The sequence below is a fragment of the Rattus norvegicus genome, chromosome 2 (assembly GCF_036323735.1).
Source record: "Rattus norvegicus strain BN/NHsdMcwi chromosome 2, GRCr8, whole genome shotgun sequence".
In the NCBI taxonomy this organism is placed as follows: Eukaryota; Metazoa; Chordata; class Mammalia; order Rodentia; family Muridae; genus Rattus; species Rattus norvegicus.
In genome coordinates this window covers 167,184,894-167,199,603 of record NC_086020.1, presented here as the reverse complement: position 1 = coordinate 167,199,603, position 14,710 = coordinate 167,184,894, and the positions used below count along the sequence as shown (strand labels likewise).

At 40.3% G+C, this 14,710-nt stretch overlaps 1 protein-coding gene and 1 long non-coding RNA gene across 9 annotated transcripts in view; one reads left to right on the top strand and one right to left on the bottom strand.

The window, feature by feature from the left end:
• Nucleotides 1-8,090, bottom strand: part of LOC108350043 (uncharacterized) — a 33,371-nt gene extending 25,281 nt beyond the window's left edge. The window contains exons 1-2 of one of the 5 annotated variants that reach the window (XR_010064320.1): nt 7,676-8,090; nt 7,224-7,375 (exon numbers count right to left, since the gene is read on the bottom strand). This is a non-coding gene — a long non-coding RNA (uncharacterized LOC108350043). Of the gene's footprint in view, nt 1-7,223; nt 7,483-7,675 lie in introns of all 5 variants that reach the window. The other 4 variants (XR_005501025.2, XR_005501023.2, XR_010064321.1 and 1 more) reach the window with 4 other exon arrangements.
• Rxfp1 (relaxin family peptide receptor 1) overlaps nt 7,988-14,710 on the top strand; it is a 121,203-nt gene continuing 114,480 nt past the window's right edge. For 2 of the 4 annotated variants that reach the window (XM_006232508.5, XM_039102022.2), the window contains exon 1: nt 7,988-8,182. In XM_006232508.5, coding sequence (XP_006232570.1) covers nt 8,116-8,182 — 67 coding nt within the window. In that variant the 5' untranslated portion in view covers nt 7,988-8,115. The remainder of the gene's footprint in view (nt 8,183-14,710) is intronic. The other 2 variants (XM_039102024.2, NM_201417.2) reach the window with 2 other exon arrangements.

Here is a 14,710-nt window from a genome sequence, read left to right as displayed (position 1 = left end):
CAGTAAACCAGAGAGCTGTGTCCACAGGACCAACCTGAGGAAGTACTGAGTAGCTATTGACATGGGAAATTAACTAGAATGAAAAAGTAAAAGTCAGTGTGGGTTACTACAAAAATTATCAGTCTAGCTAACAAACTATGAGACTGGTAGATTTGCTTACAAAATGCCCTGAATCCAATAGTCTCCAAAGAGGGCCCATCTTTCCATGTCCACTTCAGACATAGATTTTCAGGAGAGTCAAAAGAAAGGCCTTCCAAAGAGCTGATAAGTGATCTTGAACTCCTGATTCTTCCACCCAGGCTCCCAAATGTTGGACTTACAAGCATGTGTGACCACACCCTGCTCTGTCCTTATTTTTAAAGACTTCCATCACCACTTGAGCCTGGAGTAGAGCAGATGTTTCTGTAATGCGGCTCATAGTTGTGGTGTGAAGTTTTTACTCATCTGAAGGGCAACGAGAGAAATACACTGTGACTGTCTTAATGAAATGAAATGGATTCAATTTAAAGAGCTGTTTAGTGTCTAAAGGGTGACTCTCCTGACTTTGCAATATTAAAACCCCATTATATTTATAAAATGGTCGTGAAAATAAACAGTAGCTTTCATTGTTGTTACTCAAGTTTTTATGTAATGACATTTAACTTTGCCAACTTATCCATAAGTCCAATGCTTCTTCTAAACTCAAGCCAATCTCATGGAAAATTTTTCTGTCAAATAAGTTATGTTTACCGAATCTGAACTGACCATCTTTTGTAGCCAGGCAATGCTCCCAATGGTGGGACTGGGTTGCTTTAGGTTGAGTTGTTGGCCAAGGGGTCCTGTGGAGATCCCCAAACGATCCAGGCTAATGCTAGGACAGAGGGTTGATCTCTGAAAACTGACAGTGACATCCATTGCTAGGATAACTCCACACAGCTCATTGATTGTTGAGGGGTCCAGTTGGTGCCTGCATGGAGCCTTCACCCCTACATGCTAGACTTTTTGGTGCAGGGAGGTACTCTGCAGACTACGGAAAAAGAAACCTGGACATTAACACAGGTACAAAGCCCTCCGCTTACAATCTGTTCTCCCTGAAAGATGTGCTGGGGCAATGGTAGAGCAGAACTTGTGGGAGTGGGCAACCAATGTTTAACTTGAGGACCACTCCACAAGGGGGAGCCCATGTTCCACACTGCCTGGATTGTCAGGAAGAGAAGACTGGACAGCAGAGACCTAAAGTAGAGTTAAACAGAACAATCAAAAAATAAAATAAAATAAACGAAATGAAATGATCCCTAATGATAACCCACTAGCCTCACAGATTGGTGCCTTAACCAGTCATCAACAGAGAGGCTCCCTTTGGTAGCATATGGGAGTGGGTGCAAAGACCCACAGCCAGACATTCTGCACAGAAAGAGTCTAAACAGGAGATCTCCTTCAAGTCTCTTCCTCAAAAGGAGGGGAAGAAATATTATAGAAATCGGAGAGGAAGGAGGGCACCAAGAGAACATGGTCCACTGAATCAGTTAAGCAGGACTCCTATGTGCACAGAGACTGAAGCAGCAAGATGGAGCCTGCATGGGTCTCTACCAGGTTCTCTGAGAACATGTCATGACTGAGAGCTTGGCTTTGTGAAACTCCTAACCGTGAGAACAGATGTGGTTCTCTGACTCTTTGCCTGCTCTTGGGACTCATTTCCTCCTATCGGGTTGCCTCATCCCACCTTGATATGATGGCTTTTGTCTCGACTTACTGCATCTTGTTTGGTTGCATTGTCCTGTTTGGATATTGTCTCTTAGAGGCCTGCTCTTTTCTGAAGAGAAAACAGAGGAAAAATGTATCTGTGGGAGAAAGAAGAAGGGTAGCTAGAAAGAGTGGAGGGAGGTGAAACTATGGTAAGGATGTATTGTATGAGAGAGGAATCTATTTTCAATGAAAATAAATAAATAAACGTATATATTTCTAATACAATAGAACAGATCAAATACTATCTTTGAAAGAATATCAGAGCAAAACTCAGAGGGACAAAATCAAACCTCAAAGCCCATGTCTGGCATCTGTGGGATCATGATGGAGTCATTTGGACTGCAAGTAGGGTTCTGTAACCCATTCTCCTACCTTTGTTGCCCGCAACACACATGCTTGTTCTCTATGTATTATATATATATATATATATATATATATATATATATATATATATATATATATATATATATACCTATCTATCTACTTATCTATCTATTTCAGTCCAGTTCCTCCTGATACATTCAACTTTCCTCAATGGGCTTCTTACAGGCATCTTCAATGTATGGGGTCTCTGTTTCACCTTTACAGCTTCACATGTAGCTGTCTCAGGAGCTCTTATAGGGAAATCATACCTTACTTCATATTGCCTGACCTTGTTAGCCTTTTGGAACCTCAATGCAAGTCTCTATAACCCTCCAACTCTTACAGTTTTCATGCCTACAAAAGCAGTACCATATGGACTATGTCAGTTTCTGCTGATAGCTGGACATGTGTCCTAGCCCCCTTAGACCACAACTGCAATGGTCTCTCTGTGCTTTCAAAGCTGACCTGTAAAAAGACTTTTCTAGGAAGTCCTGCTAAGAAGGATGTCCTTAGGGGAGAATCTCTTTGTTTAATCACTCTTTTTTTTTTTAACGAAAACTGCAGATATGTTTCCTCCCTGCAGTTCTTCATTGACTGGGTCAAAGTATGAGTTTTTCTTAACTGCACTAATCGCTTTAATAAGACAGTCTCTGTCAGCACAGGTCCTGCCTACAACTTTAAATCCTTCCCTTACCAAAAACTTCTTTCATATCTTCTGTTCCATTTTCTTTAATCTCTTTTACTGAAATCTGAGTAAATGCAGTGGAAACCATGCCACTAGATGAATTATTTATTGTCTTGGAATTTCCACTAAGCAAGTTTAGTCCATTGCTTTTAAGTTTACTGTCACTGGAGTTTTGGGGGGATATTCACGGAATGCAGTCAAGATGTAGCATGAGTGACATCTAGTCATGTTCCTGATAGAGTCTTTGTTTTTCTCTCCAATTTTGGAAGACCAGTCTTTACTGTTCACATTTTTATCAGCATCCTGGTCTTCTGAGTTTCCTCCTTAATGGCCCATTAATCTCTGCTTACAGCACTTTAGGACTTCTCTAGCAGTCAGGTCTAAAGTCTTCCACATTCCTCCCACAAATTAGTTCCAAAGACTTATAAATCACACAGTGAGGTAGGTAGTTACAGCAAAGACTCTATTTCTGGTACCAATTTTGTGTATTTATTGCTTTGATTTTCAGTATAATATTTTCACTTTTTCTTTGAGAATTCCAGATATGTTTGTAATGTGTTTTGAGCTGTCATGTTCATTTCCCCTCCTCCTCTTTGTATATTAATTATTTTTAATTCTTACAGTGTCCAAATACCTCACAAGTAGGAAGGCAAGGGGGAATATTGATTTGGGCTCATACTTTTAGGTACAGTCTCTCACAACAGAAAAAATATGATGGGAGGAGACCCCCTCAAGCCTACAGCAATGGACACTTGCTCACATCCCTTACATCTGGGCATTTTAGAAATCAGAGATAAGATAGTAAGTAGGAAAGGCTATATCCTCAAGGTCTGATTATCCCATGAAGAACTTCTTTCAACTATGTCCCATTTTGTTAGGATTTCACAACCTCCCAAAAGAAATGCTACCACTTAAGGACCAAGTATTTAAACATATGAGCCTATAAGAAACATGTAGCCAGAATAACATTAATATTTTGAGTATGTTGATCTTAATAAAATTTATCATTAAAACTAAAGTCATTTGATTTTTATTTTACTTCTTTGATATAAGTTCTAGAATCCCTTAAAATTGTGTATATATAGCTCACGTTTACTTCTATTAGGCATCCCTGTTCTAAAGTCAAACTATTCTTATGATTAAATACAATTAAGATAATTCTCTAAGTCCATTATAGTGGTGTGTGTCTGCAATACCAGCACTCTGGAGTCTGTAAGGCAGTAGGATTGTGAGTTTGAGGCTAATCTGAGTACATAGTAAGGTGACTCAAAGAAAAAATACTGATCGTTCTAATGTCTTTTGTTTGCACACTGCACAGTCACATCAAACTACAACAACTTAGTATTATATAACAGTTTTTTTCTAAGATCAAAAATCTCCCATCTTGGATGGAGGCTCCTAATCAATATACCAAATTGCTGCTTACAGTCATATCCAAGACCATACTGTTGGTCTCGAGTCAGATGAGCATAATTTAAGTAGAATGAGTCTATCGTAGGAAGATGAGGAAACCAATTAAGACAAAGCTAATAATTCTAAAGTCTTCACAGAATTTGTACTTGAATACCAATTACTTTCATTTACTTTAAAATAATTGGTAGATAAATAACAGATACATACATGTCTCTATACTCATCCATATACACGCAGAGGGAGGTTCAGTTATGCTTTTTAGCCCTGCCCTTGTCCTCTTCATACTATTAATTTTGCAGGATACTAAACTCTGCTTCCATGCTATGTCCCTCAATGGGACATTTGGTGATACATGAATTAGGACTTGGTTTTCCACTTACTGATAATTTTCTGAAATAATAATGTTTCTGGTCACTTTCTATCAAAGACAAATTTACTTGAATTCTTCATAAAACATCTTTAGAAATCTCTGTACCTATTAACTACTCCATCCAATTCCATGTTCAGCAATGTTGTCAATATCGTTCTCCAAATGTCATCTCCTTTTGGAATAGTTCGATTGATGCTCAATTAAGACAGCTAAAATTGTCTTTTGTGGAACTTACCAATGAAGAATACTTCAAGAGTCTCAACTGATTGGCAGCTGTCATGATAGAAATGGAACCATGGGCTGAACAATTTGACAGATTGTTTCCTTTGCCCTTGGGTTGTACTTAATGTTCTTCATTTGTGGTTAGTGGATTATGGACTCTCTATCCCATGAAACTCTGAGTGAGATTTCATGAGCTTCTGACCTTGGGAAAACTGGGGTCTACAATCAAAAAGAATTAACAAAATGGCTGTCTTTCCTGTTGCACATGGTAGTAATGGACAGGTGCAGAAAAGTATGGTGACTTTTAGGTGGGGAGGGATGAACAGGTCTTGGAGTGTCACAGGTCTAACTGATAGAAGTGTGACTGGACAAAATGCTTTTCTGCTTGACTCCCTGGGTTGTTACAAGGAGTAATTTTCAAGCAGGGGGCTTTGCTATTACTCAGAGTGCTTCCATAGGCTTCATAAGGAAGCTCTGAGACAAGAAAGGACATAATTCTATTAACCTACATCGGCACTAAATCTGAATGGAAAACCAGGACAGTGCAGAGACTCTGGCACCATTAGACTATCATACCACTCAAGCATGTTTGTAATCAGCCAGCATGAGCATGAAGAAGAGGAAGAATCTACTCCATCTCTTTTCGTTTTGTTTTGTTTTTCAGTGTGTGTTTGTGTGTGTGTGTCTCTGTGTGTGTGTGTCTGTGTGTCTGTGCGCACGCACAAGCTTCTTCAAATTGTAAGACAAGAAAATTCACTTTAATGCAAAGTCTATGTAAAAATAGTTTGATGTCAATAATCAGACATTAAAAAACAAGTCTAGCCAGGCAGTGGTACCACACACCTTTAATCCCAGAACGTGAGAGGCAGAGGCAGCAGATTTCCAGGTTCAAGGACAGCCTACTCTACAGAGTGAGTTCCAAGACACTCGGAGCTACACTGAGAAACCCTGCCTCAAAAACACAAAAACATAATATCTAAACATTATTCAAGAGATTATATAACTAAAATACAGCAATTCTCAACCAGAAGCAATTTTGTACCCAAGGAATTTTTTTCCAATGTCTGAAGAGAATAGACTCTTAAAGAATTTGTCTCCCTGACTTTAATATGTGAAACCTATCTCTAAATAGTAGCCCAAAAGTCATTTTAATTGCCTTTTCTCTCCTGTAGAAGTAATTTATTTCATAGAAAAAAATTATGACCATGAGTTTTGACTGAGTTTATCAAGTATCAATTCCCTTCTGTGTAACAGACCTCAAACCAATCAGAGAGTAAATGATTATCCTAAAAAACAGTCTTGCCACCACTGCACCAATGGGCACATCTTGTCTGTCAGGTCAGTATTACCACAGACAGGGTATTAGATAAGACTACGTATGCTTTTTCTCCCCAGTAGCCTGCACAGCTGTTGCTGTTATAAGAAATGCGAAATGTTTTCTGCTCAGCTCAAGATCTGTGTCTCTGTGCCTTATAATCAAAGTGTGGGTGTCTCAAGCAAAAGAGTCTTACCATCCAGTTACAAGAGCAATGGCAATAGCATTTTTTGAGTGCCTCTGGGCCTTCCTGACCAATAACTTATAGGGAGGAAACATGTGTCTCAAGTAACACAGGTTTTCTTTTAAAATTCATGTCCTCTGAGGAAAGCATTTTTATGCATTTGTGTTTCCTCAATTCAAACTCCAGAATAGATAGGTCTTGGAACCTCTGTAGACCAGGCTGACCTCAAACTCAAAGATTCACCTGCCTTTTCCTGCTAAGTGCTGGACTTGAAGGCTACTGCTACTGCTGCCTGGATTTTGGTGTGTGTGTGTGTGTGTGTGTGTGTGTGTGTGTGTGTGTGTGTGTGTGTGTGTAGAAGATAGTAAGAAAAGGGACTCAAGAGAGGAAAGAGGGAGGGACAGAAGAATAAAGAATAAAGGAAGGGAGGAAATGAGGGAGGGACAGAGAAAGAAAGAGAGAGAGAAAGAGAGAGAGAGAGAGAGAGAGAGAGAGAGAGAGAGAGAGTGCTAGCTGATAAGACTGCAGTTTTAATTAGTTTTCAAACTAGTATCGTGGGCTCCATAAGGGTTCTTCATATACTCTTATACTCTTAATTTGGTTAACACAGCTCTTATCCCTCCATTCCCTTACCCACAGCCCTCATCCCTGCCTAATCTTCGGCTGGTGGTATATAACCCCCCTCCAGTTCCTACATATAGCACGTGTTCTAAAATCCACTCTTATCTTTTGTATTGGGGTTCAAGATCATAGGTTCCCAAGTAGCTTCATGCACACTTCACCTTAGCTGGAATTTCCTCTACCCCCTCCTTTCTCCATCCCTTTTCAAAGCCTTGAGTGATTATGATAATCATTAGTTCTAGAAATACACCACTAAGTCAAAAATAAGAACTGTATACTCTGGCTATGACAGAACGCTGTTCAGAGAAACATGCTTTGTACTTACATATTTTTCCTCTTCCCATGCAGGACAGAGTAAAGCTTGTCACATGAATGGCTGCCATTTGGTAGTTACCTGCTGTGCTCTAGGGCCTGTGCCACACATCCATGTGCCTGTGTGGAGCTGCAGAGCCGTGTTGCTGGGCAGGAATCTGATTCCTGAAAACCAGGTCCAGATAACAGCTGTCAGCCCCAAAGTGTCAGAATCCCTAGCACTCGGACCCAGGAAGACATTAGAGTTCAGTCACAGCATTTCCAGGTCTCTACTAAAGTAAAATTCAGGGGTACAAAAGGATTTTGACATGTGTAAATTTTATGTTTTTGTTTGAGCCATATCTATTGCTCAAATTTCCATACAGATTTAAAATGCCACTGCAGTCACACCTTAATTCCTCCTTTATAGTGTGCCACAAAAGCATTCACAGAGGGGAGGGAAATGTTATTTTGCTTGGGATTTACCTCAGTTCAAGTTGTTTCTAACAGCATGGTTTTGATCAAGTCAGTGTCTATGTATGTATGTGGAGACTTTGCAGAGCATAGAAACAAAATGTTTAGCGTAAACAGAGTCTATGTGTTCTCAGAAACTTTCCTTGCCACTAATATCTCTCTCTCCCCAACCCCTCGTGTGTGTGTGTGTGTGTGTGTGTGTGTGTGTGTGTGTGTGTGTAAAAAGATAGTAAGACTTTCAGAAAAGGGACTCAAGAGAGGAAAGAGGGAGGGGCAAAGGGATAAAGGAAGGGAGGGAAATGAGGGAGGGACAGAGAGAGAGAGAGAGAGAGAGAGAGAGAGAGAGAGATCTGCCTTATAGCTGCTAAGACTGCAGACAGAAATAGCACAACCACTGTGAGCTGTGCGCGACTCATTTTATCCAAGACCACGTTTTATCTTTCATTAATTAGATGCTCAGAAAGAAGGAAATGACATCTGGTCCATTCTTCTTCTGCGTCTTCATTATTGGACGATATTGTGAGTATGCTCCGCGTCTAATTTTATGTGCCTTAGTGCTTTGTGAAACAGTCACAAGTACAAATGTTCATTCTGTACGTTCATGCTTTTAAACTAAAATGCATGCTCTGATAAAAATTGCAAGCTCACTTTAGAATCATTCTTCTTAGTAAATTTCTGATGTTTGTACTGGAATATCTTTGTCAGACTCAAAAGTTAAGCAAAACTAACATATTTTACAAATCTATGCTTTATTACAGCCAACTTTTATCACTGATAAGCAGTATTTTAGTATTTAAAGAGAATCTGTAAGTTCTGTGCCCCTTCCCTGAGAGGTCCTAATGTTTTTTTGTTTCTGTGAGGTTGTAGCACATTGCTGCCTCGGGTGGGCATCCACAGAGAGATGTAGCCACGTAACTCTCTTGCCAGGTTTTTGCACTGTTCCTTGAAAGAAAAGCAAGGGAAAGCTTCAAGAAATGAAAACCACAGGGACCCAAGCAAATAAAAAGTCATTTTACTTTTACAATAATGACGAATTTCCTTTGAATATTAAGCCATGGGTTTTCTTTTTTTTTTAATCTGTTTAAAATTCTAGAAAGGGGGTTGTCATACATTATACCTCATTAAATCATTTCTCTGAGTTAAGAAAACATCTATGCTTTTTGGAACAATGAAATAATCCAACCCCAGGTCAGAATGAAAGTTTCCGAGTCTCTTTAATACATTAGGATTGTGGGAGGGTTGTGAGGATCCTCAAATTTAAAGCACATGCATGTTTATATATATTTTTTTGTCTTTGAAATTCTACAAACATGGTGTTTATACGAAGATATCCTACTGAATTTCTCGGGGTCACAGTCCATCTTAAATCTCTTAATTCTGATTGCATATACTACACTTTGATGATATTTTTCTCCTTTTTTTCCTCTGACCACAGTGCAACTAAATAGTTAAAGATTGAGACAATCTAAAAACTAGAGAAATGAGTAGGAATCCCTGAGACTATTCTCCTCCTAATTTGCTATATGTCAATCCTAACTGTGACATTCATACTTTTATCTAAGGTAACAAAACCTCAAACCAAAAATCATAATAAAAGCCTGGATCTTTCTACTTATAACCCAGTACTTAAGGTATCAGAGCTACACACACACACACACACACACACACACACACACACACACACACACACATACACACACACACACACACACACGAACTATCCCTGGGCTTTTGACATTTGTAGCAAAAGCCCACTGGAATTAATGATCAATTTTAACATTTCCTATCCAATCTCAAGGAGGTGCATAGACATAGACTGACAGATCCAGGGGAATTCTTTTATAACAGGTGATTTAGTAGGAAGAACTTAAGATGTATAAAATGTGTTCGGAGCAGGTTAACAAGGAATTTTGACTGATGTGATACTAAAGAAGTTCCAGGCTATAAAAATTCTCCATGTTAAATTCTTTTCTTAAATTTTTTTTGAGAAAGGGTTTCTTTGTGTAGCCTTGGCTGTCCTAGAACTCACTCTATTGACCAGGCCTTGAACTCACGGAGATTTACCTGCCTCTGTCTCCCGAGTGCTGGAATTAAAGGCGTGCACCACCACCACCCTGGAATAAGTTATTTTCATGAGCAAAACTTTGAAAGTGATAAGGATAATGATGGTACCAGAACCTTCCTTCCTTTTACATTTATGTCCTCTTTAGGTTTAAAAAAAAAAATAAAAAAACAAACAAAAAAACCCAAAAAACAGTATAAATAGTGGCATAGCTGCACATTCCAAATTCTCAACATCCCATGCTTTCCCCTGGGTTGAGGGCAACATGGTGACACACAGATGTTACACATTACTGTACTATCTGGGCAACTGGAAGGAGCTTGTGAGCTTTTGCAGAACCCCCCAAATAATAACCCATAATAAAGTCAGCCACCTTTTGTAGCCCATCACTCAAATCCACCTCAGTTTCTGTGCTCACAGCAAAGGGCATCAGCAAAGGACATCAACAGCCACACATCAGGCCAGGCTCCTAACCCTCCACTGCTGCCCTGAGCTGTGGATTGTTTGCTCTATTTACTCAGTTTGCTTGGCTTGGCTTGTTTGGTTGTTGTGTTGTGTTATACCATATTGTATTGTGGTGGTGTGGTGTGGTGTGGTGTGGTGTTGTGCAGTGTTGTGGTGTTGTGCAGTGTTGTGCTGGGTTGTGTTGGGTTGTGTTGACCTCTGGTACTTTGGAAAGGTTATTTAATATCATGGTAGACACCATCCTGCCATGTGCAGCTGTGGGGCTATGTCCTGGTTCCATGATTCTCAGCAATTAATTTACCACCTTTGAACCTTAATTTGTCAAGTGGCAATCAAATATTTTATCCTATCTACTTCCCAGAGCTCATGTATTCATTCAGGCTTTGCTAGGGAAAAAAATAGTAAATCTTCACAGTGACGATCATGTAAAACCAATTCAGCAAGACCCAAGGACATTTTATGCCTTGTCACAAGGTTCACAGTAATAAATGTCAAGATTTGAGTGATTTGGATCCCTGGACAATGAGCATCCTCAGCAGAGGTGGCACAAATAATTGGGCCTTGAAAACAGCAAAACTCCCTATAGATGTAGAGCTATCGGCCATGTGTTAACTAAAAATGCAAGTGAATGCCAGATACTTTAATAAGCAATAGGATAAAGTGTAACCTTCAGCCTTGCTCTGAAGGGACAGAGTGACGATAGCAGTACCTTAACCCAGAATTTCCTGTTCAGTGACACACCTAAGCTGATCTGGGCTCAGAAGAGCTGGCCTTTTATCCTTCAGTCATAAGAAACCGAAGTTAATCTGTAGTTTGATACTAGTTAAGTTATGTAAGGTTATGCCATCACAGGAAGCTGAGCAAAGGGCCTGGGGTAACCCACTGTGGTATTTTCCAAAGTTCTTGTCAGTCTATGGTTATTTCAGAATTATATGTTTTCAAACCATCCTCAGAATGTGTTGTATCATAAATCCTTTCAAGAGATTTTTCTTACACATTAAACAATATCTCAAGCAAAATAATGGTTTTATGTAATACTTTAGGTTAGAACAAAATAAGTAAGGGGGAAATGGAGTGCCTCGGAAACAAGCCTGATCCACTTCGATTTGTAAAGGAGTGGCCGGGACGCGGAGGGCTCAGCTTCAGACCTCCATGGAGACTCAGCAGACTGCCTGGTCTTTGCCCTAGAGGTATCCCCTGCTCCATGTAACTTCTTACCGTCTCTCTAAGGAAGAAGGCAAAGACAGACATCCCACAAAAGCCGCAAAAACTTGATGAAGACATTAAAGCAGACCACATGGACATACTTACCCATGTCCAAACGTGGGAGGATAAACTTACCAATGCACAGACCACAGTATATATAATGCTCTAAGCCAATTTTGTGAAGGTCAGTTGCTACGGGTTGGTGCTGTTCCCACTCTGAATCCATTTAGACTTACATCTTTAAGTTTCCACTAAATAGAAAATTAATAAATCTGTGTAAGTACGTTACCATCTGAAAAAAAAGGTAGCAAATTATGTTTGTGAGGTAAATAGGCACTCAAGCACAATGGCACACATCAAAACAAACTTGTTCAACTGAAGGGCCTGGGGGTGGGTAGGGTAGTTCAGTTAACCAACCTTCGTCTTTTTCTTTTCTTTTTTTTTTTCTTTTTTCTTTTTTTCGGAGCTGGGGACTGAACCCAGGGCCTTGCACTTGCTAGGCAAGCGCTCTACCACTGAGCTAAATCCCCAACCCCTTTCTTTTCTTTTTTAACAAAAAAGATTATTAGCATTTCAACAATTTAATTTCTAGCTTTGTGGTTATATTTTCCATCCACTGTGAGCTTTCCATGAACAAGGAACCTTGTTAAATGTCCACAAACATCTCAGGTTCCCCCATAACTTATGAGATGTTCCTACCTTAAAGTAGAAAACAGGAAGTGAGGAATTCTCTCCAGTACGTCCTTGGGCTCTGCTTTCTAAAAAATGTTGCGAAAGAGACTTGAATCCAAGTCTGTCTCCTTAACAACACTCTTCCAGGAAAGTGTGACTTGGTTCTAATGCTTCCAAAATTACAGTATTTTAAAATGAAAAGGTGCTTTTCAGACACCCGGGTCTGGCTTACGTGGTCACGTTTCACACAAATTAGGTAGCGCTCACTTCAGAACCTGAGCTGCCCAGGGTCTGGAAGCCAGAAATCCAGGTTTTCTACCACGTAGGATGAGGTCAGGCCAGTCCACCCTCATGTCCACCCATCTCTTCTTCGGGGTTGGTGCGAGGCTCTATAAACCAATCAATGCATACCAGCAGCAAATGGATTAGGACGCAAATGTTGACAACTTGTATATAGAGAAAACACTTTTGTTTCCGACCACATAGCAAGTGCCAATCAACATCCGCTTAAGTCCTGTGTCAGCTCCCTCCTCCTTGGCTATGTCCTCCCTCGCTAGCTCCACAGCCCTGGGAGCTCCTTCTCTTACCTAATGCAGAGAGATCCAAAACCTCCACTTCCTGACACCAGGAATCCCTTTTCTTCGTTGTTCATAGGCAACAGCAAGTTATAAAAACTTCAGATTTAGGTTTTGATCTCCAACATCATACACCAAAAAAAAAAAAAAAAAAAAAATCAGGTAACAAAAAGAGGGCAATATAAAGCATTCTCTTCTCTCCTTTGTATTAAAAAAATGATATTTTCTTGTTAAGTTGTTACGTTCTGTAGTATTGTGTCTGTTGCTAAGTGGATTTCACTTCATAATTGAATCAATATTCATCGGAATTAACTGAAGTCCTTCATTTCTTCGTGTTTCTATAATAATGAATGTATCTTTCGGAAATAATGAAAAACTTCCTGAGAGTTCGTCATTGAGAAGAGGGCTCCCAGAATTCTCACTGGCTGTTTTGGGCCATGCAGCATCCCTACCTCTGTCTGTGGCACCTGTCCCTTCCTGCCTGTCTCTCCTCATGGTTCTTCCGGACTCCCTAAATCCTGTCTCAAAAATGATAGTATTCATGTAACAATGTAGAACTCTACCCCTGGCCTCTTCCCAAACTCAGTTCCAGGTCCACCCAGTGAAAGCCAAACATCACCCTCATGATTAACTACAGAAAGGGACAGCAGAGGCTCTGGCCCATTCATTCCTCAGTGGCGAGATTTGCTGTTTTTAAGAGGTAGCCGGCATTTTAAGTAATTAGATGGTTTTCTTAGAGGGCGTGTGGGCCCTTCAGCTGAGAGTCTGCATAACCATGAACAATTATGCTGATTATAGCATCTGGTTACATGGAGATCTCCTAATCATCTTTTCCCTGAACTCTCATTTGATTCACTTAAGGAGAAATAATGTGAAGTTTCCTTTCTTGCTGTCTGGAGCCTAAATCTCAAGTGAACTGCTACTGCCTCAGGCAATTCCATAAGTATTCGTTTAATTTCAGTTTTATAAATGTAAAGCTTCTTTGAGTTGGTCAGAAATATAGTGCTTTCAGAGGATAACACTCATCTCTGACACAGGAAGAAGTTAAGGCTTTTCTCTTCTTTTCATTATCTTGGCTCACTTCTAAACATGGCTCTCCAGTTGCCCATTAACACGTTGTCCATAAAGGACAGGAAATAACTAAAGGGCGGAATATCACCTAAAAATAGAAATAATCTAGACTGAAGTTATTAAATTTATTATCCACCAAAATTCTAGCCTCAAATGTTATGACATAGCCAGCATGCTGCCCTAATGTAGTCACTTCCCTTGCACTTGCCTGGTGAAGAAACACTTCCAGTCCTTCTCACAGCCAATGAGAAAGGCTCTGGTCCAACCTCCCCAAGGCCATATTTACAGTCAGGCCTTTTAATAAAAATGGCAGCCTCTGTTCTCCATCTCCCCGAGTCACTATTTTTTTTCCAATTTCAGTATTGCATAGGCACTGAACTGCTGTGTATCTCAGCTCCCCGAGACCCTTCCTCCCTGCAGAACGAATGTCACCTCCCTGCCTTCCCACTTGTATCTGGTACCATTCCGTTTGGACAGCAGAGAGATTGCTGACACACAGCGTCACCTAAACACACTCTGGTCCTCTCGTCCCCTTTCCAGCCCAGTTTGCAGAGGTAGATAATGTGTTTCCTCTTTTGTATGGAGTAAACGGTGCTTGAGGAGCGTGCAGTGAGTCCTCATTGTTCTGGGAAGCCACCTCAGCCTTGGACGAGTCATGGCTTGTGACATTGTTAATCCTACACTGGTAGTGGACTGCCCATTCAGTCACATCTGGCTTCTTGTTCATTAGACAGGGTAAGACTGTCATTGCATTTGGGATACAAGCACTGGGATGAAATGGACTCTTGACAAGCCAGCTCTTATCCCAGGCTACTGTCTAGCCTCCTGAAGTTTGTTTCTGTTCTGTTCCTCTTCACTTCTCCCTAACATGGAGGCCTCCTGGCTGCCCAGTGTGCTTGTTCATTTCCTCTCCCACCTCCTCCCAGATTATGGGTGTTTATCAGACATGTTCTCTTGCTCCTGAACTGTTGGTTTCCCCTTTCTGTCTTAATTTGC